The sequence below is a fragment of the Podarcis pityusensis genome (assembly GCF_964106645.2).
Source record: "Podarcis pityusensis genome assembly, chromosome: 3".
NCBI lineage: Eukaryota > Metazoa > Chordata > Lepidosauria > Squamata > Lacertidae > Podarcis > Podarcis pityusensis.
This window is the reverse complement of record NC_138026.1, coordinates 114,888,203-114,915,662: the sequence shown is the minus strand read 5'-3', so window position 1 is coordinate 114,915,662 and position 27,460 is coordinate 114,888,203. Positions and strand designations below refer to the sequence as shown.

Here is a 27,460-nt window from a genome sequence, read left to right as displayed (position 1 = left end):
GGGGCGTGAGCGCCCGCCCGCGGCTTGGCTTTGCCGCAGTGCAGCGGCCCCGTCCCTTCCCTTCCCCTGCCGCCCTTCTGCTCTCTCTCTCTCTCTCTCTCTCTTTCTCTCCGTCTCGCTTCTCCCGCGGCGGGCAGCCCCGCCCCCTCAGCGTCCCGTCGCCTAGCAACCGGCGGCATCGGGCCTACTGCGGCGGCTGCGGCGCTGGCGGAGCCTCTCAGGGGAGGCGTCTTTCTCTCTCTCTCTCTCTCTCTCTCTCTGAGGGGGAAGAAGGGAGGAAGGCGAGAGCTGTTTGGGGAAGGGAAAAGAGAGCGTAACGGGACGGGCTCTCCCGCGAAACCCCCCACGTGTGCTTGGTCGTGACGTCACCCGGGCCCACCTTATCTGCGACGTGACGTCACTCGCAGGACAACCTCCGTCTGTTGACGTCAAGTTATTTCATATAATTATATGTATGATTTCATTATATATATATAAAATCTAATCAGATATAATATATAAATAATATATATGTTATACATAATATTTATTTATTTACAGTGGACGCTCGGGTTGCAAACGTGATCCGTGCGGGATGCACGTCCGCAACCCGCAGTGTCGCGTCTGCACACACGCAGGTTGCAATTTGGCGCTTCTGTGCATGCACAAAGCTCAATTTAGCACTTCTGCACATGCACGACCGCCGAAACCCGGAAGTAACCCATTCCAGTACTTCTGGCTTTCGGCGGTCCGTAACCCGAAAAAACGCAACCTAAAGCATCTGTAACCCGAGGTATGACTGTATTACATTTTCCTTACTAACTAATGTTGCTTCTCCCTACCCCCTACATCCCCTCAAAAAGCAAGCGACATAGTTGACATTAGGTAGCTTCTGTTTTTTGGTCACCCTAGAGCAGGGATGGGGACCCTTTGGCCCACCAGAGAACAGATCCCATCATCCCTCAGGCTGATCAGAGTTGGAATCCAATAACATCTGGAGGGCCACAGATTCTCCATCTGTGCACACTACAGTGTAACCGACAGAATGTTGTGAATGTATTTGTTTTATCCATTTATACTGCACCTTTCAACATCTGTTTACCTTTCTACATATAGGTAAGCCAACCTGAGAGCAGACACCAGAGAAAATGACCCATATGAAATCCCAAGCTTTGAAAGTTAGAGGACGTGCCTTTAAAGACCACGAACCATTCAGACAATGCAGTCCTGGGTCACTTCTTACAGACAGGGCTATCAAACCAAGAGTTACACCTGGCACAGTTGGTGCGGCAACTGGAAATCAAGAAACAAGAAGCAGGAAAGTTGGGAGTGACCCTATGGTAAGACAAAAAGTGCATGCGAGATTTCCCTTTTCCACTTAGAACACAACAACAACAACAACATAAACTCACCCCTATAGGTCCCCTATACAGTGGTACCTCGGGTTACATATGCTTCAGGTTACAGACGCTTCAGGTTACAGACTCCGCTAACCCAGAAATAGTACCTCGGGTTAAGAACTTTGCTTCAGGATGAGAACAGAAATCATGCTCCGGTGGTGCAGCGGCAGCGGGAGGCCTCATTAGCTAAAGTGGTGCTTCAGGTTGAGAACAGTGTCAGGTTAAGAACGGACCTCCAGAACAAATTAAGTTCTTAACCCGAGGTACCACTGTATAATTCACAAGAACAGATGAGATAGAATAGATTAAAGCTGAAATCAACACAGGGTGATATATTTTGAAATAGTGACTGTTCTTTATTAGAATATTCTGGCACATAAAAAACAACAGCAAGAGGTGACATTGTGCATGTTTGGTGGTATACGTAGAATTTAAAAATGGAAGCCAGTAATGTCAAGATGACCAAACACAGGCTATAATCAACAGGGAGCAATAAAATAGATTGAATCTGAAGAAAGGAGGTGTTTAAGGGCATAGAAGCCCTGAAAAGCCTTAGCAGTGCTTTTCTCTGTCCACCCTGGGTTAGCTGAAGCTGCAATTACATTTTGCTACCAGCATAATTGCCACAAATCATGTCTGGGAAACACGGAAAGAGTGCACAGAAAACATCAGAAGATAGCTATATGGAAATTACATTATCTGGCTGTTTGATAAAAAATGAATGAACAAAGTCATGATTTCAGAGAACACAGGAAGGGATTGTTACAGAACAGAGATGACAAAAGATGAAGTTCCAGCCAAAATAATAGACAGAATAAAAACCTACAAATCACCAGGTCTGGACGGCATCCACCTGAGAATTCTCAAGTAACTAAAATGTGAAATTGCTGATCTAACAAAAATATGTAAATTACCCCTTGGATCAGCCTCCATACCAGAGAACTGGAAAGTGGCCAATGTAACACCAATTCTTAAGAAAGGATCTGGGGGAATCCTGGAAATTACAAGCCAGTTAGCTGAATGTCTGTCACCAGAAAACTAGTGGAAAGTATTGTTAAAGATAAAATAAACAAGCACATAGAAGAACAAGCCTTACTGAAGCAGAGCTAGTATGGCTTCTGCAAGGAAAAGTTCTGTCTCACAAACCTATTAGAATTCTTTGAGAGTGACAACAAGCATTTAGATAGAGGTGATCTGGTTGACACAGTGTACTTGGACTTTCAAAAAGCCTTTGACAAAGTAGCTCACCAAAAGCTCCTAAGTAAGCTTAGCAGTCAAGGAGTAAAAGGAGAGGTCCTGTTGTGGATCAGGAATCGTTTAAGTTGCAGGAAGCAAAGAGCAGGAATAAATGGACATTTCTCCAAATGGAGAGAAATAGAAAGTGGAATCCCCCAAGGATCTGTACTGGGACCTGTGCTTTTTAACTTGTTCATAAATGATGTAGAGTTATGAATGAGCAGTGATGTGGCCAGGTTTGCTGATGACCGTAAATTCGTGTTCGTGGTTGTTAAAACAAAAAGAGATTACGAAGATCTCCGGAAAGATCTCTCCAAACTGAGAGAATGGGCAATAAAATGGCAGATGCAATTCAGTGTAAACAAGTGTAAAGTGATGCATGTTGGAGCAAAAAAATCTTTAATTTCATGCGCATGCACTGTACCTTGGGGTCATAGTAGATAGCTTGATTAAAACTGTAAACGGTGTGCAGCAACCATGAAAAGGCCAAATTTCATGCTAGAGATCACTAGGAAAGAAACTGAAAATAAAACTGCCAATTTCATAATGCTGTTATACAAATCTGCCATGCAACCACATTTGTGCTCTTAATTTAGTTGTAACCACTAGGGGGCATGAAAACAATTTCTAGTTCATTTTGCATTTGTATTAACCATAATTCAACAAGCATCTTTATTATCAAACAGGCATCCTTAGGCGAAGAGAACAATTCTCTGGAAAAGTTTAAAGCTCTGCAAAAGAAACACCTGCAGCTCAAAGGTATTCTAAAAGAAAAGGAGTCATCAATATCAAGATTAACTAAAATAATAAAAGACCAGGTATTGTAAATTCAGATTCACTGATTTATGAGACACTGAAGCGTTAAATCAAACCCGTACAACATGTGACCCCATCAAGCCAAATTTAGCCTAACCATCATGTATGGCAGGCAGTTCACCAGAGGCTCAATAATCCACTTTTCCTTGAGAAGACACAGCAAATCTGAGGATTATATCTAAATAATGTATTTTCAAATACTTGTTTGTAACATTCACATGTTGCAGTTTTGCTGTACATCTAAAACATCTTGGGTTCTCAGATTTCATACTCTGAAATGCTGTGCACACTTCCCTAGGAGTAATTTCCATTTGAAGTTGTTTGGACTTAATTGTGTAGACATGCATAGAACTGGACTGTTAATAGGAAGGACTTCCTCAATGACAAGTACTGCCTAGACTCTACTCTGTTGATCTTTAGATGTGGAGTGAAGACTTAGCTTCCAATAATGATTTTGTTGAAAATATGGAACCTCGTTTGATAAATGTGGAAATGCTGTACAGTGGTACCTTGGGTTACATACGCTTCAGGTTACAGACTCCGCTAACCCAGAAATAGTACCTCGGGTTAAGAACTTTGCTTCAGGATAAGAACAGAAATTGTGCGGCGGCAGTGGGAGGCCCCATTAGCTAAAGTGGTGTTTCAGGTTAAGAACAGTTTCAGATTAAGAACAGACCTCCAGAATGAATTAAGTTCTTTCTTTTTTAAAAAATTAATATTTATTGCATTTTAAAGGGTTACAAAAAGAAAAAGTAAAAAAAACAGCATATTTAGGAAATACAAAACATCACATCACGATAGTATCAAAAAAGAAAGAAAGAAAGAAACAAGGGGGGGGAAAAGAAAAGAAAAAAAGAAAAAAGAAAAAATAGAATACATCTTCCCATAACTTATCTTTCATTTGCTTATTTCCTTGACCTCCTCACACCTCCCTTTTTTGTATTCTAGTTCAATTAACTATTTCAGCAAATCCTTTCCATCTTTTCCAGTTTTTGTCCTCTATTCTATCTTAATATAATGTAACTTTACTTTCCCCTCCTTCACCATTTAGCAATCTATTTTCCCTTAATCCTTTATAGCATTTTTGCTAAAACCACATTATTTCATTCCAACATCCTTCTATCATTCCTTAATTTTACAATGTTTCTGTAAATAAACTTTAAATTTCTTCCAATCTTCTTCCACCAACTCCTCTCCCTGGTCTCAGATTCTGCCAGTCATTTCCGCCAATTCCATGTAGTCCATCACCTTCATCTGCCATTCTTCCCAGGTGGGTAGATCTTGTGTCTTCCAATGCTTCGCGATAAGTATTCTTGCTGCTGTTGTGGCATACATAAAAAAAGTTCTATCCTTTTTTGGCACCAATTGGCCGACCATGCCCAGGAGAAAGGCCTCTGGTTTCTTCAGAAAGGTATATTTAAATACCTTTTTCATTTCATTATAAATCATCTCCCAGAATGTCTTAATCCTTGGGCATGTCCACCAAAGGGGGAAAAATGTGCCCTCAGTCTCTTTACATTTCCAACATTTATTATCGGGCAAGTGATATATTTTTGCAAGCTTGACTGGTGTCATGTACCACCTGTAGATCATTTTCATTATATTCTCTCTTAGGGCATTACATGCCGTAAACTTCATACCTGTGGTCCATAACTGTTCCCAGTCAGCCATCATAATATTATGTCCTACATCTTGTGCCCATTTAATCATAGTTGATTTCACCGTTTCATCCTGAGTATTCCATTTCAACAGCAAGTTATACATTCTTGATAAGTTCTTAGTTTTGGGGTCTAACAGTTCTGTTTCCAATTTTGATTTTTCCACCTGGAAGCCAATTTTTTTATCCAAATTGTAATATTTGGTAATAATGGAGCCAATCTCGCACTCTGTTTTTTAGTTTTTCAAAACTCTGCAATTTTAATCTGTCTCCCTCTTGTACCAAAATTTCCCAATATTTCGGCCAATTGGCCTCCATACTGAGCTTTTTCTGAGCCTTCGCTTCCATTGGTGACAGCCACCTAGGGGTTTTATTTTCAAGCAAGTCCTTGTATCTTATCCAGACATTAAACAGTGCTTTTCTGACAATATGGTTTTTAAACGCTTTATGTGCTTTAATCTTATCATACCACAGATATGCATGCCACCCAAATACATTGTTAAAACCTTCTAGGTCCAACACGTCAGTATTTTCAAGAAGCAGCCATTCTCTCAGCCAACAAAACGCGGTCGATTCATAGTAAAGTTTAAGGTCTGGCAGGGCAAATCCACCTCTTTCTTTAGCATCGGTTAATATCTTAAATTTTATTCAGGGCTTCTTGCCCTGCCAGACAAATCTAGAAATATCTCTCTGCCACTTCTTGAAACAATCCATTTTATCCAAAATTTGCAATGTTTGGAACAGAAACAGCATCCTTGGCAATACATTCATTTTTATCGCAGCAATTCGGCCTAGCAATGATAACTTCAGATTTGACCATATTTCAAAATCCTTTTTCACTTCCGACCAGCATTTTTCATAGTTATCCTTAAATAAATTCACATTTTTAGCAGTCATGTTGACCCCTAGGTATTTTACTTTCTTAACCAATGTTAATCCTGTCTCCTTCTGAAACCTCTCTCTTTCAATCCCTGTCAGATTTTTCTCTAAAGCCTTAGTTTTCATCTTATTCAGCTTAAAACCCGCAACCTGACCAAATTCTTGAATCAATTCCAATACTCTTTTGGTACTAGATTCTGGCTCCTGTAATGTCAGTACCAAATCATCGGCAAATGCTTTCAATTTGTACTGTTTAGCTCCGACTTGTATACCTTTAACCATTTGGTCCCTTCTAATCATGTTTAAGAGAACCTCCAAGACGGATATAAAAAGCAATGGGGAAATTGGACAACCTTGTCGTGTTCCTTTCTCTATCTTAAATTCTTCCGTCACTACATTATTTACAATTAATTTAGCCTTTTGTTCTGAGTAAATTGCACCTATACCATTTCCAAAACCTTGGCCTACCCCCATCCCCTGTAAATTCTTCATCATAAAACTCCAGGAAATATTGTCAAAGGCTTTCTCCGCGTCCACAAATATCAAAACTGCTTTAGTGTTAATATTCACTTGTAGTTTTTCTAAAATATTGATTATATTCCTCGTATTGTCAGACAAATGTCTGCCCGGGAGGAAGCCCGCTTGATCTTTATGAATTTCTTCTACTAGTACCTTTTTTAATCTTTTAGCCAAAATGTCTGCAAAAATTTTATAATCCACATTAAGCAAAGATATGGGGCGGTAATTCTTGAGCTGTGTCTTTTCGGACTCTGTTTTCGGTATAAGTGTGATGTATGCTTCCTTCCACGACTCTGGTGCCCTTTTCCCTTCCAATATTTCATTACAAACTTCTTTTAATGGCTGTACTAACCATTCTTTCAAAGATCTATAATATCTTGAAGTCAAACCGTCCGGTCCTGGAGATTTACCCACAGAACGAATTAAGTTCTTAACCCGAGGTACCACTGTAATTAAAAACGTGTTGTGTTCTGGAGCCCCTTGTGTGCAGAGAAGGCACCTGTAAGCAACACTCTGCAGGATTGCACCCTCCTGCTCTTGGGGTGAGGTGGGGGGAAGGAAACACTAACTAAACCATTAGCCCCACCCCTGAATTGATTTGGGGCTGAATCCGGGGCAGGGCAGGTGGTACCCAGGTTAGTGTGTGGGCGGGGGCAGGGATCTGTGCATAGCCCTAACACAGACTACTCCATTTGCTTCAGGAGAACAAATCTGTGTGTGCAGAGGAGTTTTCATTGCATTTACTTTTCTACAGCAGCTTTTTCAGGTAAAGGAGATCCACGTGCAAGCCAGAGCCTGCAGGAAAAGAATATTGTTGCATGCATCCTATTCTCTGAGCAGTGAGAGACTCCTGGGGGACCCAGGGTTCCGTTTCCTTGGAACAAAAGTCAATGAAGACTGTGGTGCCTTTAGGATATATGGTTTTGTAGACTTCTATATACAACTATATACGCTGTGGGTTAAACCACAGAGCCTACGGCTTGCCGATCAGAAGGTCGGCGGTTAGAATCCCCGTGACGGGGTGAGCTCCCGTTGCTCGATCCCTTCTCCTGCCAACCTAGCAGTTCGAAAGCATGTCAAAGTGCAAGTAGATAAATAGGTACTATGGGAAGGTAAACGGCGTTTCCGTGAGCTGCTCTGGTTCGCCAAAAGCGGCTTAGTCATGCTGGCCACATCACCTGGAAGCTGTACACCAGCTCTCTCGGCCAGTAAAGTAAGATGAGCGCCACAACCCAAGAGTCGTCCGTGACTGGACCTAATTATCAGGGGTCCCTTTACTTTTACCTGTATACAACCTAAGCATAGGACGGAAGGGACCACAGCATTAACACTCTAATAGATCTTTCCTCTTCACTAACTTCCTAGAGATGACCTGCAAGGGGATTTAGCTTTGGATTCAACACAGCCAAATCAAAAAACTAACTATCTTGGCTTTTTGTTCTCCTTCGGGCATTTACCCAGGTGCCTTCTCCCCTCCTGGAAGCATCAGCAGTTGCCACTATTGCAAAACCTCTCTTCTTAGAACTCTTTAAGACACTGGTGAAGCCACCCAAGGAACTTGTTTGACCGGTACACCAGGTTTCATAATGTAGATTCTAACTTCACAGGTGGAGAATCACGAGGCTCCTCACCCTCCTCAACCTATAACAATATGTATTTACTGGCCACTTTAGTTGAGATTCCTGCATTGCAGGGGGTTGGACTAGATGACCCTCAGGTACCTTCCAACTCTATGATTCTATTATTGTACCTAGGATTAGGAATGAAACTAGGAAGCAGGAATGAAACTAGGACGTTGTTTTGAGGAAGGATTTGAAGGACTTCCTTCTGAATAAGCAAATATAGGATTATAGTATAATTGGGTTGAATATTATTATTATTACTATTATTATTTTAACAGGCTACTGAGTATAGAACAGCAATAGAATTAGAAAAAGAACACCAGAAGGAGACTGAAAGGCGACTGGAAGAATCAGAACATTTAGTCAAGGAGCAGAGCCAGTTGCTTGATGAAACTGTAGCACGTTACAGAAAAATAATTCAGGAGCAAGAAACACAGGTTTGTCACAAAGGAAAACAGGCATAATTTGTTGCTCTTGCTTTATTTAGGTTACTATTATTTCATTCTAATGCACATTAAAACCTTATCTGGAAAGTAAACATTTTTCACACTAAACTTATCCCTCAGTATTTAGTAATCCCTCAGTCTTTAGTAATCACACTGTGATGTCGCTTCCTTTTGTAGCATGCAGAGCTGGTGCTCGAAATGAAAAAGCAGAGTGAGGCTGATATAAGGCGCAGAGAAGAAAATATTCTCAAGATAAAGCAATATATTTCTGGTACCTTCCAAGAAAAATCCTGGTACGGTGTTCAAATGTCTGAAAGCAGGATCTCCTCAAATGATTCTAATCTTGAAGATGTAACTTTTAACTAAGGCTGCCATCCATACTAACAGACTGTCTTTAATCCCATTGAAATCAATGGATTATTCAAGCAGCTTCTTTCTGTGCAGGGCAGCAGGTTAAGTTTACTGCTCATTCATTTGTAATATGGGGCATGAGACTGTGAAATAGTAATGTATTTACTGCTTATGGATCCTCAAACCTGCAGACTATTTATATGGTAGAATCAAAACTATATACGGTTCAAAGTATCATAAGATCACACATCAGCTGTTACATAGGGAGGCGCTTCATGAATCGTAAAATTAAGGTGCTTCTTCATAAGAGGAGACTGAGAGGAGATATAGCCATCTTCACTTATTTAAAGCAGCTGTAGACCCAAGTTTGGGAAACCCTGATCTAATGGGTATCACATAGAGGATGGAGCAAGCTTGTTTTCTCCCGCTCCGGAGGGTATGATTCTATTATCTGCTTGGTTACTGTAGAAAAAAAGGATGCTGGGCTAGGTGGATCTTTGGTCAAGAAGGGCTTTTCTTAATAAATAACTCTATTACAACAATAAATGACTTGTCCTAACTGTACTGAAACTGCCTCATGGAATTTGTTTTCCTTCTTGCAGGGAACGTCAACAACAGACAGATGAACTCAGGAGAGAAATAAATAAATTCATGGAGAAATCACACATTCTCAAAACAAAACTTGAAAAAGAACTCAATGCAAAAAAGGTGAGAGAAGGAAAACGTGCTTCGGCGTCTACTGGAACATTATTTAAAAAAACAACCTTCCATAAAACATTTGTATGTTCTGTACCTTGTTTTGCGGCAGCAATTTGCGTGTTGTTTGGCTAGGTTTCTCCTATGCATTTATGGAACTGATAAAACAATTTTTTTTTTTACCAAAAAGCAAACAATCCATCTTGAAATTTGTGTTTTATTAGGCATGTATAAAACAGCATTTTGTGATTCCCTCAAGTTGCATTATTAACTTCAGAGTCGAGAACAGCTTAATCTTAAGTGGCCTTTGTACTCTGCGACTCCAAAACCACCATCACCTTTGTACACCTTTCCTGCTATTTCTCAATATAGCTGCATTCTGATGCCCCACACACAACAAGACACATTCCCTTATCTGTTCCACAGGTGTGATTAAAATAAAATCCCCCCAAGAAGCCCACCCACCCATACAGTCATTTCCTCAATTTATAAGATTACAGAGCAGAAGGGAAACATCAAAAGCCACTTTTCTACCTGAAATGTTCCCATAGCCCCAGTTTCACTCAATTGTATTGTGATTTCAGTGTGAATTAAAAAAAAATCAGTGCTGCAATCAAGTTTCAACGGCATTTAATAGATTCATCAAGGTTAATCCAACCGCATGATAAAACCTTTAGTATATCTACAGTAGGTTGTTTACATCAATTTTCATTCTGGCACCAATAAAACAAGCAGAGTCAAAGTGTCAGAGTCAAGGTCCGCTATACATACTTATCTATTGAAGTTCAATATGCATAGATATGACAGTTTGTTAAGTATAGTTCAAGCAAGTATAAAGTAAAGACTGCAATCCAAGGGTACTTCCTAGGACACGGGTGTCAAACACAAGGCCCGCGGGCCGAATCCGGCCCACCAGACCTCGTCATGTGGCCTGTGTAGACGCCGCCAGCCTTCACCTTTTATTCTCACTTTTTTTTTATTCCCGCCTCTTCAGCGCATGCATCTTGGTCCCTGTCGGCGCTGCCGGCTGGCCGGCTCGGCCCTCGGCCGCCATGGCGACGCCCCGCCCCGCCTGCCCTTCCGGTCCGCTCTAGGCCAGCGGAAGCCTCCGCTCTGTGGTGGTGGTGGGGGAAGGACGCGAGCGCGGCCGGCGGCGCGTGGTGATGACGTGACAGGGCGCTTGCGGCGGCGTTGTTTTCAATGGCAGCTAAGGTGAGTGGTGGGTCGCCCGGTGGGGAAGAGTGTGGGGTGTTTGTGTTTTTGTGTACACAAACATAAATATACAACCGGCCCTTTGAGGGTGACCAAACTGCTGATGCGGCCCCCGATGAATTTGAGTTTGACACCCCTGTCCTAGGACAAGCCCCATCGAATTCAGTAGGACCTCCTTCTAAGTGAATACATTTAGGACCTGTCTGGAAATTTAGTAAATCAATAATGAATCCTTTTTAAGCAAAACACTTTTCAACCTGCTGATTTTACTACAGTATTACCTGAAAAAAATAATCTGTAACATTTAGATCTCACAAAGTGTAAGTCTAATGAAAATGTGGAACATTTTCCCACTACCCACCCTAGCCACTTTTATTTTTCAATAGGCTTGGGTTTTTTTGAGGGGAGGGGAGGGAAGCAAATATTTAGTTAAAATCTTGAAGTTTTACATGTGAAGATAACTTTCCTAGTACATTTCAGCCGCCCCATTTTTTCCCTTCTTTTTCTGTGCAGAGAGACTGCAAATCGAAAGAGATCAGTCCATAGTCATGCGAGCAACTCGGGTCAGGTGTGTCTGCTTCTTCCAAGGATTATTTCCCAGGATGGCCACTCCTAGGAGCTATGAGGCAGGATCTTGAGAGGTGCCGTATTTGCACTCAACCAGAGAAGAATCTGAAGTGCCCTTGGATTTCCATGTTGTGTAATCTGTCTTGTATGGGGGGCACAAGTGGTGTCTCTATTTACCTAATCTTGTTTATGGGTTGTTACATACAGGGATTTTTCGCTTCCTGTGCTAATTGCTGTTTTATGATGATGGCAATTTAATGTATCTTGTGGTTTTCATTTTTATATTGCTTGTTGTTTTTGTGGCTGTAAGCCACCTTGGATTCCTTTTTGAAAACTGGCAGGATGTAAGGGGTTTTTTTCTTTTTAAATTAAAGTAAAATAACAAAAATGCAGTTGGTCCATCCAGAAATCTCATCCTGATTTTCCCTAACCCAGAGCAGCTATAACATCACATGGTTACCAGAGGACCATGTGAGTTAATGGCTTCAGGTACTCCATAGAAGGATTGTGATTTAAGATTGACAGAATCCAAGATGCACTTGTGTCAGTCTCAGTATTTTATTTTAAAACAGTCTACAAAGATGAATATGAGTTGTGTCACACTGGAAGTTCATAGCTGCTACAGAAATTGTAGAGCTCTGGTTTACCACTTTAAGAATCTGCAGCATGAAATTAGTTTTATCAATTATCACATCTTCCCAGAATCAACCTGGATTTTTATCTCACTATTCAGAATAGTGTGGCATCAATACAGTAGCAAACATGATTTCAGAAAACAAGTTTCATTTTCATGTCAGTCCAGCTTTGTAAAGTAACACCTCAACCTTTATAGGAGCAAAGTTTAGCATCCTTAGTAGAGCGATGTCAAAGGATGACTATCAGCTCATACCTGCAATTGTAAGGGATGAGAAAATCAGATTTATATATTACATTTACTAAACACTGAAGCTGAGACTGCATGTAATAGTGGCAGATTTGGATTTAAAACATACAGATCTGCTGTCACGTGCAGTTTGAGCCTCAATGAGGTATTCTTGATAAATCAGCTTGCAGTTGACAGGAAAAAAGCAGAGCCACAGATGTCGCAAACCTGAACTGGAAGAAAAAGTAATGCAGTATTTCTAGTTAAAGAGCAATTGCCTACTAGTCCGGGCAAAGAATGACATGAAGAATGAATGAAGCTTCAAGCACAGGTGTCTAAGGCAGCACAAAGGAGCAACTTTCAAAGCTCAGAGTAGAAAGCTTATCTATGAAAAGAGGACCAAGCACATGTCGCCTCACATCTTGGAACTACAATTAACTAGGCTTGCTGTCAGTTCTAAAGTGCCTTCCATACGGAACTACTAACTTAGGGAAATATTAATTCACCTCCCCCAAAAGGTTTCCTGATATCCCCATGAGCCAGAGATTCTTCATCTCACAAAAACTGGGTGTAAGGAGGGAAAGAAAACCAATCTTGCACTATGCGTGAAGACTTGGTGAAAACATGTTCTTTCTTGGAACCGGCCACAATGACGCTGTATTCAGTTCCTGAGGAGGACTTCAAAGCAGATAGCTGCCTGGGGAACCTCTCAGCCCAGCTCCTTCCGTTGAACAGGACAAGGTGCCAAGTCTCCTGCACTCCAAAACTCACCCGCGCCTGAGATAATGAAATGGATGCTAGCCTGCTTAACACAACTGTTCAATGCCAAAAGAACCAAGCACAGGCTTAGACTGAAAACATCCCTCCCAATGACTCTACCAGGTGTGAACAGCAAGTACCTGGATACCGTCAACAACAGTGTTCCGCTACATCACTACTGAATGCCTACCCTACAGAATTACTGTGACCACCACAGGCTTACTCTGATAAATGCATCAAAGGTCCTGTTTGTCTCCACCAAGCACAGCAGAGCTGGATGTGACAGGGACTTTATTATTTTCTACAAAAACAGACTCAAAGGCAGCTTCTTGCTCTTCCAGGGTGTCGGAAGCTGTGGCTCCTGGGATCAAAGTGGCGTTGCTGAGTGCCGGCTCATGCTCAGTAACCTTCTCCAGCTCTACGGCTCGCTTTCCTTTCCTTTTGCCGAGTATTCGGACATAATTAGCTGGAACAAGTCCTGTAGTCTGGCCATCACGGCTGGCCAAGAGCCAGCCACGTATTTTGGGTTGTCGTTCTGGCAAGAAAAAGAAAGACAGACGTGAGTGGTTCGCAGAGGAGCCCATGAACAGATAACTGAGTTGTTGAAAGTATTTGGAGAATTCTGCAAAGACCAGTTCGTTTAGATTTTGTGTGACCTTCTCAAACCTTGAGACTTGAGTGAAAACCAATCTGAAGAGCACACTTGAGACGTAATGATTAATAAAACAGTTCAATGACCAAATCAATGACTTTGAAATGTCAAGATTTCAAAAAGAACTAGCAAATGTCATTAACAGAAACAGTGAAGCCTAGCTTTCAGAAACTTCATACAATATATTAAACCAGTCAACTCTAGTTGCATACCTCTAGTTTGAGTACATTGACACAAGTTATACAACAAATCTAAAGACTGCAGATGTAGGTATTTCTATGGAACAAGTAACCATCTGCAAGAAATGCCACTGCTTCCTGTTAGACAAACAAATTGCCCCTAAAGTTCTCAAACTGTCCCTTAACATACAGTTAGGTCAAGAGCGTAAATGTTCTTCTGTTTTCCTAGATACTGCACTGACATATCTGGGGGTGGGAAATCACAATGAATCAAAACCATCTTACCTTTGGGTGCCAATTTTAGCATTTCGCCAGCACGGAAAGATATTTCTTCTTCCGAAACAGCATTGAAATCATATTCTGCTCTCCCAACAACATGATCGTCCTCTCCACTTGCCCAATTGCTGGAAACTGTTCCACAGAACAAGGGATAAATAAGTCAACATAACTCTGCTGGATCAGTACAGTCTCTTAGAAAACAATCTTTGAGAGTCAGTATGGTGCAAGGGGTACAGGAAATCCAGTTCAATTCCGTACTCTGCTACACAGCTCATGAGCCAAGCTATCAACTTTCAGGCTGCCCTAATTCAAGTCCCTTAGTTGTTGTGCCAAGGCTGAAACCTCTCAGACTCATAAATAAGTTCAAAAGCTAACAGGAAAGCTCAAATGTACACACACAACTGATGTATGTCATTTGTGAGCTACAAAGAAAGAGAGAATTTTTTGTAAGTGGTTGTTTGGAGACAATCTCAATTTGCCAGAGGCAACCAACCAAGAAGTGATTTCCAAACCTGACTGAACCCCTTAGCAGAAGGCCAGGGTGCACACAAATTAAAGTGCTTAACTTGTTCGGTTAAAGTCAGCCCATGATACGTATGTGTTATACTTAAGTGTTTTACGCCTTCAAAGCCTTTTTCCAGCAAAGCATTTCAAATTCCAGGGTGAACACTGAACATTCACTAGGTATTGGAACGTGTTCTAAATTCCCTTTTCATTATACTGGTACATAAAAGCAAGATTTGTTCCTCCCTCCCTCCCACCTCGAAGCTGAAATTAGGGAAGCACAGTATCTAAACCTGCTCTTCTCACCCTCCTTTAGAATCTCTTGGCAGGACCCGCATATAACACCAAGCATAGCGCTGTGGCCTTGGAACAGAGTGGGACATGCGAGACCTGAGGTTAGATTCTCTGTTCAGCCATGAAAGTAGCTGACAGCTGAACTACAAATTCCCAGTCCAGTCTTTGCCATCGCTGAGCAAAGTGCAATGCAATGACATCTCCTGTTATGAGATCAGGTTGAAAACGGTGCCTTCCTAAATTACGAGAAATGCCACGGGTATTAAGAGAGGGGGACATCAAATGTTTTTGGTTTCTATCAACTCAAGCGTATTGCTGGCTGTAGACAGCTTATTTCAAACTTTAAACAAGACAAACACAAAAGCAAGCAAGAATACAAAGCCTAAATAAAGTGTTGCTTTTAAAATAAATTGCAGTTAGTGTTTGCAATAGGCAGGATTGTTGATGGAGAATATTTGTTGATGAACACTGTTTGCATGGCTGGTTGGAAGGGGCAGAGCTTTTGTTTCAGGGTGGTGGTAAGAGCATATGGTTAACTCACACTCACTGCAGAAAACCAGAGAGGCCTGTCATGTTATAGTGCATTCCTGTTCTGAGAGAAATCAATTCTACCCTTGGGGTGGGGTGTAAAGAGCATCTAAGCACCAGGTAAAAGACGAGCTTAACACTTAACATGCCTGCCATTTGGTTTGCAGCAAAAGGCCCTATTTCTCTTTATTTTATTGTTATTTCACTTTCCTTTTGGCTACTGTCCAAGGCTGTAGAGCTCTGCAGTAATATATGTGTCAGACGCCTTCAGAACCTCAGCTTGCTATCATTTTCCCCATCTGCCTCCCACATTAACCATTATTAATCCTACCTAAAGGTAAAGGTGTACCCCCGCCCGTACGGGCCAGTCTTGACAGACTCTAGGGTTGTGCGCTCATCTCACTCTATAGGCCGGGAGCCAGCGCTGTCCGCAGACACTTCCGGGTCACGTGGCCAGCGTGGCAAGCTGCTTCTGGCGAGCCAACGCAGCACACGGAACGCTGTTTACCTTCCCGCTGGTAAGCGGTCCCTATTTATCTACTTGCACCCGAAGGTGCTTTCGAACTGCTAGGTTGGCAGGCGCTGGGACCGCGTGACGGGAGCGCACCCCGCCATGGGGATTCGAACCGCCGACCTTTCGATTGGCAAGTCCTAGGCACTGAGGCTTTAACCCACAGCGCCACCCGCGTCCCTTAATCCTACCTACAATCACACAAAAAATCCCCTTCTCCCACACAACATGAAGATCAGACCGTGTTATTACTGAATTCCTGATTATTATTATTATTAGCATGCTTTTATAATACTGGTTGTTAGGTTGTATCTCTGTTTTTCTTATGCTGCTTCGTTTTTCCCCTGCTGTATATTTGCACACTGCTTAAAGAGATGCTTAAATATGAAGCAGCTTAGATGTTTTAAAATTAAGTGAATGTATGCTAAACCAAGGTCGCCTCACTGCAAATACAACACTGACCTATGGATAAGGCAGAAAAGGGAGGGGAGGGTAAAATCCAGGCTGAAGAGGGCAGAAGGGGGTGTTTGAAACTTGGTTGGCTCTTAACTTGCTGCTTGCCTGGTCTCCTGTGGCAAAGGAGTATCCCAGGTGAAGAGACAGATCAGCAAGAGAGAAAATTCTTTACTGGGCCGCAAAGGTCTGTAGCCAGGCAAGCCACTAACTTTTGTGGACCCATCTGGAAGGCTGCTAGTAACTACAGTGGTACCTCGGGTTAAGTACTTAATTAGTTCTGGAGGTCCGTTCTTAACCTGAAACTGTTCTTAACCTGAAGCACCACTTTAGCTAATGGGGCCTCCTGCTGCCGCTGCGCTGCCGGAGCATGATTTCTGTTCTTATCCTGAAGCTAAGTTCTTAACCTGAGGTACTATTTCTGGGTTAGCGGAGTCTGTAACCTGAAGCGTATGTAACCCAAGGTACCACTGTACTGTGGACTTGCTTGTAACACTGTCATGTACACTAGGGCCGAGGGATAAATCAATACTGTATATCGTCCAAAACCGGTTTGAAGTCCATATTGTTATACAGTGGAACCTCGGGTTACGTTACCCTCGGGTAACATAAACTTCGGGTTGCGAAAGCTGCAAACCCGGAAGTGTTTCGCTGCTCGCGCATGCACAGAAGCGGTCTACCGCCGTGCGCGCATGCACAGAAGCAGTCTCTCCAGTTGCGAAAACTTCGGGATACGGCCAGACCTCCGGAACGGATCCCGTTTGCAACCGGAGGTACCACCTTCAGGTTGCCTTCATAGTCATTCATTGAAACCTGATTCTGTGTTGCCACTTGCTCGCTTTACCCACAGCCCAGCAGCATAGACCGGGAAATATTTGTAAAAGTGCTTGGATCCCCACAACCCAAACAACTCCTTTACCTGTTTCGTCCTCAGTGTAGGTGGACAGCAGCTTCCAAATGAGGTAGGGACCCCCGAGAACAACGGCAAAGAATAGGAAAATGGGCCAGGATTTTGCAGAGTTGGCCGCCCTTTCCTCGGGGCCAGCACAGGCCACAGTCCCTTCGCTTTCTGCCCACAAATCATCGTTTTCGGAATTCTTTCTCAGACCCAGCAACCGCTGCAGCCGCCTGTAAAGGTACCGTATAGTTCTGACCAAGGCAAAAGCCGAAAACACCTTGGTGAAGTGGATCTTGAGCCGGGAGAAGTGGTTGGCTACATCCAAGACGGCTCGGAAGCTGTTGTAGACCGCCGAAAAGGTAGCGTCCATCATCATGCTGACCGAGGCGAAGGCGTGCACGATGCTTTCGATGGACTGGAACGCGCCGCGGCTGCTCTCCTCGGCCTGCTGCACAAACCGGCTGGCGGGAACGTCGTCCATCCGAAACCGGTTGTAGCCCATGCCGCCATATCCGTAGCTGTAAGGGCTGTAGCTTCCGTAGAAGGAGTTCCCGTACGTGCCGTAGCCTGAGCTGAAGGGGCTGCTGTACGAAGGCCTGAAAGAGCTCAGGGCCGTGCTCCCAGTCTGTTGAGATGGCCTTGGCACAATGGGAGGGGGCACGCGGGTGAGGGTGGGCTGCCCGGGCCGTGTCAGCTGACTAACTCCCACATCTGCAGATCTAAAATGCACAAGTTCAATGTTAGCACACGGGACGGTTTTATGCTAAAAAATAATCCCTCATCCCACACTCCTTCCAAACAGTGTGTACACTTAGAAGTTGACATTAATTATGCCTATGTTATAATTATGCTCTTTGGACCCAGGTTCAGGCATCACTAAAACACTAGACTTATAAAACAACAACCCCACACACTGATCCTCTGCTCTGGTTTTTGACACATGAAAAATGTTGAATCTCAATAGACAGTTCATATTGAACAAAGACTGCGGTTCAGCTGTGCTGAACCAATGTTGGTAGGGATGGACATTCAACAGAAGCAGAATGGCAACATCTTTATTAGGACCAATTCATAAAGTTTCATTAGTCTGTCCTAATAAAGGCATTACCTAACAGTTGTTTGGGGATGAATACGTCTCAGCTGAATGTGCATGAGCTCCTGTGAGGCAGGGAGAGGATGTCTGCTGGGTAGAAAATGCCTCCTTAAGAGAGGAAGAGGTTCCAGCTCTTTTAAAGGAAGCTGTAACAAGGCCACTTCTGAAAACAGCAAGCCTGTGGCAAACATCCCCTTCCGAGGCAAAGTGCTTGAAAAAGTGGTTGTTGGTCAGTTCCGGGTGGTCTTGGGTGAAGATGGTTTCCTTTATCCATTCCAACTGGGATTTAGGTATGAATTTGGAACAGAAATTGTCTTTAGTCACCCGGTGGGGCATGTTACCGATAGGCTCTGCCTTGCTGTTATCTGGGCATACTCCTTTCGCCCCATGACTCCTAAAGCTTCGCTCTGCATATGGTTGTGCAAAGCTAGAGGCTTATGCAAATGTGACAAAGGAATCAAGCAGCTGTGCTCCACAGTGGTCTATTTCTATTGGAATTGTGCTTAGCCTCGTTGCCTATGAGGTTTAAGGACTCTGAATGTAGGCAGGTGCCCTGCCCTGCACTCAAATCCTTTCGCGAACAGCCGTCACAAATGCATGCCTTCAATCAACGCATCCTGCAACAGCCCTGGGGAGAACGAAAGCATCTCTACCTGTAGAGAATCAACATTCATTGTGGAACCCCCACACCCAAGCCCGCACATGAAACACCAGTGGTAAGCCTAAAAGGATATACACGACACACAAAGGAATAAATCCTAAAATGCATTTCTGCACTTGCAGCAGGGATAGCCTATGTGGGCCCCTGCAGATGATGTGCTACCTTCAGGATGCTGCCATCAACCAAAGAGGGACATTCAGGTCCTTTATTGCTTGTGTATTGCTGCTTTCCTTCTTTTGGCGACCTTTGGTCTATTTGGAGAAACTAGAAGTATGCCAATTCTGCTGCCTTTTTAGACTTGTCCTCTCCCTTGTTATCAACCTTTCCCCTCAAATGTCTGTGACACAGACAACTGCTTACCGATTTGGAAACAGGCAACTTATTGCCTCACTGGAGGATTCAAAAGGTCAGAGGAAGGTGTGGCAGAAATGGCAAAGAACCTGTTGTGGGTGCCAACACTCCTGGGGAAAGATCTGAAAGTCTGGGTGAAAACTGAGCTTTTAAGAAGGAAGTGGACTACAACTGGGTCTATTTGCAATTTTGCTTGTACAAACTAAGGCACTTTGTTTTAAATGTAATAAATATGCCAAGCTAATGGCCATAAACATATCTTGTGGCATTCTAACACAAAGCAGGTTACTCTACATGCAACAAAATTTTAAAAATGGCACATAACATGCAGATCAATACACATCTCTTAAAATACAATGTGTGTGCATCTGTTCTGATCAAAATACAGGTTATTTGCAACTTCATATATGGAAGTTTGTCCAATGTAAGAATTTGGGAATCCGAATTTTCAAAGGAATCTGAACTTGCAAAATACTAATGAAAACATGTTGCATATCAGGCTCTTCAAGGGAATAAAATGGCTTACTTTGCAAACATGAAGCCATAATGTTTTCAAGAGAGAGGTTTCAATTAAGGCAACGGAATATTGCAATAGTGCATCTTGTTTTAATTAGCAATGAAACCCAAAGACATTTCACCGGCACAGAAAAGGAGCTTAAGTTATGGGGATGATGAACCCCATATTTTATGTGTTCAAATCGTTTATTGAATGGCAACAGCCTTTAGAAAATCTTGGCTGCTGTGAGTGCCCGGAAGGTATGAACTGAAATCTGAAGCTGCAAGGTTTCCTAAATTTGGGCTGTAATCTTGGGAACACTTAGGTCACATTCCACAACATACATTTAAAGCACACAGCTTCCTCCAAAGAATCTTTGAAATTGTAGTTTGCTAAGGAGGCTGGGAATTATAACCCTGTGAGGCATAAGCTACAATCCCCAGAATTATTGGGGGGAAGCCCTGCACTTTAAACGTATGGGGTGGAATTCCACATTGTGCTATTACAAACTTTCCATCTGCTCAAGCATTGCAGCTTGTCAGATGGAGCAATCCTGACCACCCCTAAGCCCATTTCAGGGGTTCCAAAGGGCACAGAGAGGGAGGAGATGGGAGAAAGCCCCATTGCACACGGGAAAGTCCTTGTGAATCCTGCCCACTGTGTAGATGTGACCATGCTTGGAGGCAAGAAGACAAATTCCAGAGCGGGAACACTGTTAAGTCTGCTGTTAAGAAGAGGAACTCGTGGCGCTTTAAAAATGCAAAGTTTTATTCATGGTGTAAGCTTCGTGGACCAGAACCTACATCATTCTCAATCTGCAGATATAAACACACAGAGAGAAGAGGGAGATTGTAAACAGTGAGTGTAAAAGACCATGGAATGCAAGCTGTACAATAGCTCGGTGACATTTCTACACAAAACTCAAATGTGTGCAAGATAAGAGCAGCAGCCTATTCATAAGACTGTTATTACGCTTACACTTCACAAGCTTTAGGCCCCTTTGTTTACATTTCCCCCCGCTGTGTACATCTCTCGCATTCTCTCTGCCAAAGATAATGCATCTCATGCGGCGAGATTTAGCCCATGAACACTTTAAAAATCTGCTAGTCTTTTAAAACAAGGGTGGTAAAAAAAACCTGTGACCCATGAAGCCATTCCCAGTGGTCTGCCAGCCCTCTCCCAAAATCAGACACCACTTCCTGCATCGCAAATTACCGTATTTTTCGCTCTATAAGATGCACCAAACCATAAGACGCACCTAGTTTTTGGAGGATGAAAACAAGGGGGAAAAAATATTCTGAATCCTAGAAGCCAGAACAGGAAGAAGGATCGCTGCGCAGCGATCCCTCTTGCTGTTCTGGCTTCAGCGATAGCTGCGCAGCCTGCATTCGCTCCATAAGACGCACACACATTTCCCCTTACTTTTTAGGAGGGAAAAAGTGTGTCTTATAGAGTGAAAAATATGGGAATGCAACTTCCCATTTCCTGCATGCCAAGACTGTCTAGCATGGCACCACACCAGAGGAAGGTGATATACCTTTGCAAACTGTCAGGGGCTTTCCTCTCCATCACATCCCTCGGCTGGGGGCAGAAGTCCCCTTCCTACTAGCCCTGTGCTGCAATGGGGAGGACAGGAAATGTGTTTCCTCTCCTCCCTTGAACGATACCTGAAGATCAAGACAGAGCTGTTTCCCTCCCACCCCCATACTGGTGGAGATGGGAGGAGATTTAATGCTGACTCTTGATCTTCAGGGACTGATTCAAAGTGCCACAATACTCTTTTCTGCTTTTCACTTGGGAGCAGGTTTCACTGAACCCTGTGGGACTTCTTTCTCTAGTAAACAGGCGCAGGTTCAGGTCCTTTGAGTGACTTTATACAACGCAACCATTTCAAGTCGAAGGCTAGAGCTGCAGGTTCGTGTCAAAGGTTAATTGCGAAACTGCCAATCTCCTCTGCCGTCTCTGCCCATGCAGATTACACAGCACGTGGCTGAAACCAGAAACAAATCCAGGCTGCAACTCCCGAATGGCCTGGAAGAGGCGGAAGACATTCTGTTGACACAACTAATATCAGCAGGGACAGACTGATTGGACAGCCTTGGACCTGGGTTCAAAACTGAGGTCTCAGCTGATCCACTGGATTGCTCTTAATCCAAATTGCTCACTGTATAAAATGGGAAGTGCAAGTAGATAAATAGGTACCACTCTGGCGGGAAGGTAAACGGCGTTTCTGTGTGCTGCTCTGGTTCGCCAGAAGCAGCTTAGTCATGCTGGTGACATGAACCGGAAGCTGTCTTTGGACAAACGCTGGCTCCCTCGGCCTATAGAGCGAGATGAGCGAGCAACCCCAGAGTCGTCCGCGACTGGACCTAACAGTGAGGGATATCTTTACCTTTACCACCCTGTAAATAGGTCCATGACATTTCCTTGCTCACAAGTAGCCAGCCTGCCCAGACATACTGTGTCAGTGATAGTAAAGGTAAAGGGACTCCTGACCATTAGGTCCAGTTGTGACCGACTCTGGGGTTGCGGCGCTCATCTCACTTTATTGGCCGAGGGAGCCGGCGTACAGCTTCTGGTCCATGTGGCCAGCATGACCACATGCTGGCGAACCAGAGCAGCGCACGGAAATGCCATTTACCTTCCCGCTGGAGCGGTACCTATTTATCTACTTGAACTTTGACGTGCTTTCGAACTGCTAGGTGGGCAGGAGCAGGGACCGAGCAACGGGAGCTCACCCCGTTGCGGGGATTCGAACCGCCAACCTTCTGATCGGCAAGTCCTAGGCTCTGTGGTTTAACCCACAGCGCCAGCCGCCTCCCCTACCTTTACCTTTACCTTTACCACCCTGTAAATAGGTCCACGACATTTCTCACAACTAGCCAGACTGCCCAGACGTACTATGTCAGTGATACACAGCCTAAAAGAGCTTTAGGTTTCCTTGCTAGCGGACACAGCAGGAAGACAGCTATTTGCAAATCTGGAATCATTAACTACATCACAGGATAGTTATTAACTTTACAGTCCCAACAGCATTCTTGCTTAATTTTAGGTGTCTGGAACTCCATGGACTTTCCTTCAGTAGCTGTTTTGACAGCCAATGCACTAGCCAATCAGCACCCACTTCCTATTTTACAAAATGATCATAAGGAAGCTGCTTCTGCATATCAAGCGGCAAAAGCTTACAAGAAGCAAAGCTTACAGGAAGCATATCAAGCAGTAAAAGCTTACAGGAAGTCCCAATGTGACTTGTGTTTACTTTTACATGGCTCCTGAGATCTCGTAATGCCGCTAGAAAATATCTTTCCGGATCAAATGTATGCACTTACCCAGAAATCAAGTCCTACTGTGTTTAGCTTCCTCCTACATGTAGGCAGGACCACAACATATGTGGGCATGTTATGCAACCCTAATCTGCCGGGAGTAGGGAGTAATGCTAACCACTTTGGAACTCCTGTGCCAACACACCCATTTTGTTGGGAAAGGGGAGGGAGGTGGGGAAGAATGTCAGACCCACACTAAATTGCAGCAGAACACAAGCAACAACTTGCTGCTGATTCACCGAGAAAATTTCCACAAGGAGGTAGACCATCCTGAGCGCCGGCGTGCAGATGGTGGAGCAAAATTCAAGGCTACCAGTAACACCAAGGTCTTGTGGTGTGTACATGTGAAAAGGATTTAGGGGTCTTAGTGGACCTCAAGGTTAACATGAGTCAACAGTGTGATGAAGCAAAAAAACAAAACAAACTAATGCTATTTTAGGCTGCATCAACAAAAGTATGGTGTCCAGATCAAGGGAAGTAATAGTACCATTCTATTCTGCCTTAGTCAGACCGCACTTGGAATATGGTGTCCAGTTCTGGACAGCACAATTTAAGAAGGCTGCTGACAAGCTAGAAGGTGTGCAGAGGAGGGCAACCAAGATGATCAAGGGTCTGGAAACTAAGCCTTATGAGGGGCGCTTGAAGGAGCTGGGTACGTTTTGCCTGGAAAAGAGGAGACTGAGAGGAGATAGGATAGCCATCTTCAAATATCACAGGGGCTGTCACATGGAGGAGGGAGCATGCTTGTTTTCTCCTGCTCTGGAGGGTAGGACTCGAATCAATGGCTTCAAGCTGCAAGAAAGGAGATTCTGACTAAACATTCGGAAAAGCTTTCTGACAGTAAGAGCTGTTTGGCAGGGGAACAGACTCCTACGAGAGGTGATGGACTCCTTCCTTGGAGGTTTTTAAGCAGAGGTTGGATGGCCATCTGTCATGGATGCTTTAGCAGAGATTCCTACATTGCAGGGGGTTGGTCTAGATGACCCTTGCGTCCCTTCCAACTGAAAGATTCTATGATTCTATGAAGAAAGAAAAATCAAAATAATAAAAGGGGTATGATGTGGGACAATACCACATTGCAAAACACACTATCCTTTTACTCTTCAGTTCCAGTTTATAGTATACATCCTAGCACTGAGTCCTAAGATTTCCGAAAAGGATTTGAAGAATTCGAAGTTCCAAAGGGGTAATCTATATGGAGCTTTAACCCACATATCCCATTATTTGTCCAAACACACACTTATCTCTCTCTTGTAAAATGTGTGCACGATTCAGAGTCCAAGGTGAGGATAGCAGAAACTGAATCCAAACATCATCATAATAACAACCATTATTCACATAGCTCCTAAAACATTGGGTGGCACCCCAAAGCAGCATAAAGTGAAACCTTTCAAAAATAACAGCAATGAAAAACAAGCGTGCGACCTTTCCCCAAGCCCCTTCATGTCATTAACGTCACTGACAGCACCAGACAGGTGAAGGACAATGTCTTCCCTATTTTTGTGTGTCTGTATTACTGTGGGTGCCTATGCAGGACACTGGCCCTTTGATGAGCCTGGCTGGGGAAGAAGACGAGAGAGGAAACAGTCCTCCTTAGCAGTTTATAAAGCAATTATTTATGAAATAAGTGCGAGGTGGGGGAATCTGCCTCCCCCTTGAAGACAGAGAACTCTCCTGCCACCTCCCGTCCCCTTAGTAAGTGGGGCGTTGCGTGGGAGCAAGAAGGGAAAGGCTGAATACACCCCTTTATGGGGGTGGGGAGAGGATGTCTCCCCATCAAGGGGAGGAGGAGAAGAAAGAGGCTTGTTGCTCTTCCCTGCCCCCCAAGTGTGTGAGAAAAAAGAAAAGGGGGCCAGTTTGCTGAAGACATCCCTTATGGACAGAACAGTGCTTAGCTTATTTTGGGGCTGATATTTTGTTGCTGTTAAAATTGTTTTACAGATTATATATGCTGCATTGATTCATTAATCTTATAACACGACTTTTGCTTCAATTGTGACGTTCAGCCTGTTTTTAAGATGTCGTTAGCAGTGTTTTATAGGCTGCAATTGTCTCACTGATGATGTTAATTGTTCTACACTATTTATGCTGCGTTTGTGATGTTCTATTGTGTTGTTATTCTTTATTGTTTGTAAGCCGCTTTGCGATTCATTTGAATGAAAAGTGGCATATCAGATGGGGGGAGGGGGTGATATTTCCCCATGGAAGGGGGGAGGAAGAGAAATAATAGAATCGTAGGGTTGGAAGGATCACCAAAGAACTGATGCTTTTGAATTATGGTGCTGGAGGAGACTCTTGAGAGTCCCATGGTTGCAAGAAGATCAAACCCAGGGGTCAGCCAACTTTTTCAGCAGGGGGCTGGTCCACTGTCCCTCAGACCTTGGGGGGGGGGACTGTATTTTGAAGGGGGGGAATGAACAAATTCTTATGCCCCACAAATAACGCAGATGCATTTTAAATACAGTCATACCTCGGGGTGAATATGCTTCATGTTGAGCGTTTTCAGGTTACGGTCCGTGGCAACCCGGAAGTAACAGAACGCGTTACTTCTGGGTTTTGCTGCTCGCGCATGCGCAGACACTCAAAATGACGTCATGCGCATGTGCAGAAGTAGTGAATCGCGACCCACGCACGCAGACGTGAGTTGCATTCGCTTCTGGATGCGAACTGGGCTCCGGAATAGATCCCGTTCGCATCCAGAGGTACCACTGTAAAAGGACACATTCTACTCATGTAAAAACACACTGATTCCAGGACTATCCGTGGGTCGGATTTAGAAGGCGATTGGGCCAGATCCGGCCCCTGGGCCTTAGTTTGCCTACCCATGATCAAACCTATCAATTCTGAAGGAAATCAGCCCTGAGTGCTCACTGGAAGGACAGATCCTGAAGCTGAGGCTCCAATACTCCCTGATGTTGGGAAAGATGGAGGGCACAAGGAGAAGGGGACGACAGAGGATGAGATGGTTGCACAGTGTTCTCGAAGCTACCAGCATGAGTTTGACCAAACTGCGGGAGGCAGTGGAAGACAGAAGTGCCTGGCGTGCTCTGGTCCATGGGGTCACGAAGAGTCGGACACGACTAAACAACAACAACAGAGTTGGAAGGGACCCTGGCGGTCATCTAGTCCAACCTATAGCTGTCAACTTTCAGATTTGAAAATAAGGGATCAGGGGCCTCCAAAATAAGGGATCAGCAGCATAGCTGTCAACTTTTGGATTTGAAAATAAGGGATCAGCAGCCTCACCTGTCTACAGGATATCTAACAATCCGGGATAGCAGCGGGGAAACGGCGCTGAAATAAGGGAATTTCCCGCAAAAAAAGGGAAAGTTGACAGCTATGGTCCAACCCCCTGCAATGTAGGAATCCCGTGTTGGTGGGGTGAAAAAGAAACCCCTCATCTCCACCCAACACTGAAAGGTCCTGGAAGGATGAAATCCAGCAGGGGGCTCAGGGAAGAAGGGGGGGGGAATGATTCCCTGGTGCCCCGAACCTGTTTGTTTTGTGTTCCCTCCTCCCCCCCCCAGCCACTCCACAGCCTTGGAGGAGCGTGGCCCCTGAGCATGTACAGAGTGCATTCGCCCCCCCCCCTCGGGGCGGCAAGTGAGCCCCGGAACCTGCTTGTGTTTCCTCCTCCCCCACCCTTGGCCACTCCACGACCTTGGAGGAGCGTGGCCCCTGAGCATGTACAGAGTGCATTCGCCCCCCCCCCCCCACTCCTCGGGGCGGCAAGTGAGCCCCGGAACCTATTAACAGCCATAAACCGATGAGAAGGGAATGGCGGCGGCTCCGCCTCGGGGTTCTCCCCCCCTTCCCCCCCCCCCGCGCCCCCAGCCGCACTCACAGCCTCCGGTTCTCCCAGGGCTTCGGGGGCGGCGGTTGGTTGGCCGCCATCGTCTTCGCGGCGCCTCCTCCTCGCCGGACCTTCGCCCAGGCTCGGCCGTCTCCCGAGGCGAGCGCCGAGCCGTCGGTCCCGCCAGGGAGGAGGCCCCGCCCCTCGCAAGCGACGCGTGGAGCTCGGGGATCGACCGTCTCTGGCTGCGGCGTAGCGTGGCGCCGCGCAGGCGGCGGCTCGAGCTCAAAGAGGTGCGCGCGGAAGGAAGCCGGGCGAAAGCAAAGGAACGCAATCGCCCCCGCTCGGCTACCGACGAAAACATATTTTGCACGTTTTCCCAGGGATTAATGTATAAGCTAAACAAGCTATAGCTTAGGACCCCACTCTCTTGAGGGCCCCCCC

At 44.4% G+C, this 27,460-nt stretch overlaps 1 protein-coding gene and 1 long non-coding RNA gene across 3 annotated transcripts; one reads left to right on the top strand and one right to left on the bottom strand.

Moving 5' to 3' along the window:
* Positions 1 to 8: 8 nt before the first annotated feature.
* LOC308474679 lies at positions 9 to 11,768 on the top strand. Its single transcript, XR_013984821.1, has 7 exons — positions 9 to 452; positions 1,096 to 1,319; positions 3,302 to 3,433; positions 8,387 to 8,545; positions 8,732 to 8,847; positions 9,508 to 9,613; positions 11,327 to 11,768. It is a non-coding gene; the product is annotated as an uncharacterized lncRNA (long non-coding RNA).
* On the bottom strand, positions 10,215 to 27,227 carry PEX13 (peroxisomal biogenesis factor 13). 2 transcript variants are annotated; one of them, XR_013984782.1, is made up of 5 exons: positions 27,068 to 27,227; positions 17,321 to 18,018; positions 14,118 to 14,243; positions 13,157 to 13,536; positions 10,215 to 13,117 (listed from the first exon to the last, which is right to left on the bottom strand). XR_013984782.1 is itself a non-coding variant. In XM_081001122.1 (4 exons), exons 1-4 carry the CDS (start codon positions 27,115 to 27,117, stop codon positions 13,238 to 13,240), a joined length of 1,173 nt encoding a protein of 390 aa, XP_080857248.1. In that variant the 5' UTR covers positions 27,118 to 27,227; the 3' UTR covers positions 10,215 to 13,237. The 2 variants fall into 2 exon arrangements, 1 of the variants encoding a protein (XP_080857248.1); XM_081001122.1 differs by having other exon boundaries at positions 10,215 to 13,536.
* Positions 27,228 to 27,460: the final 233 nt, after the last annotated feature.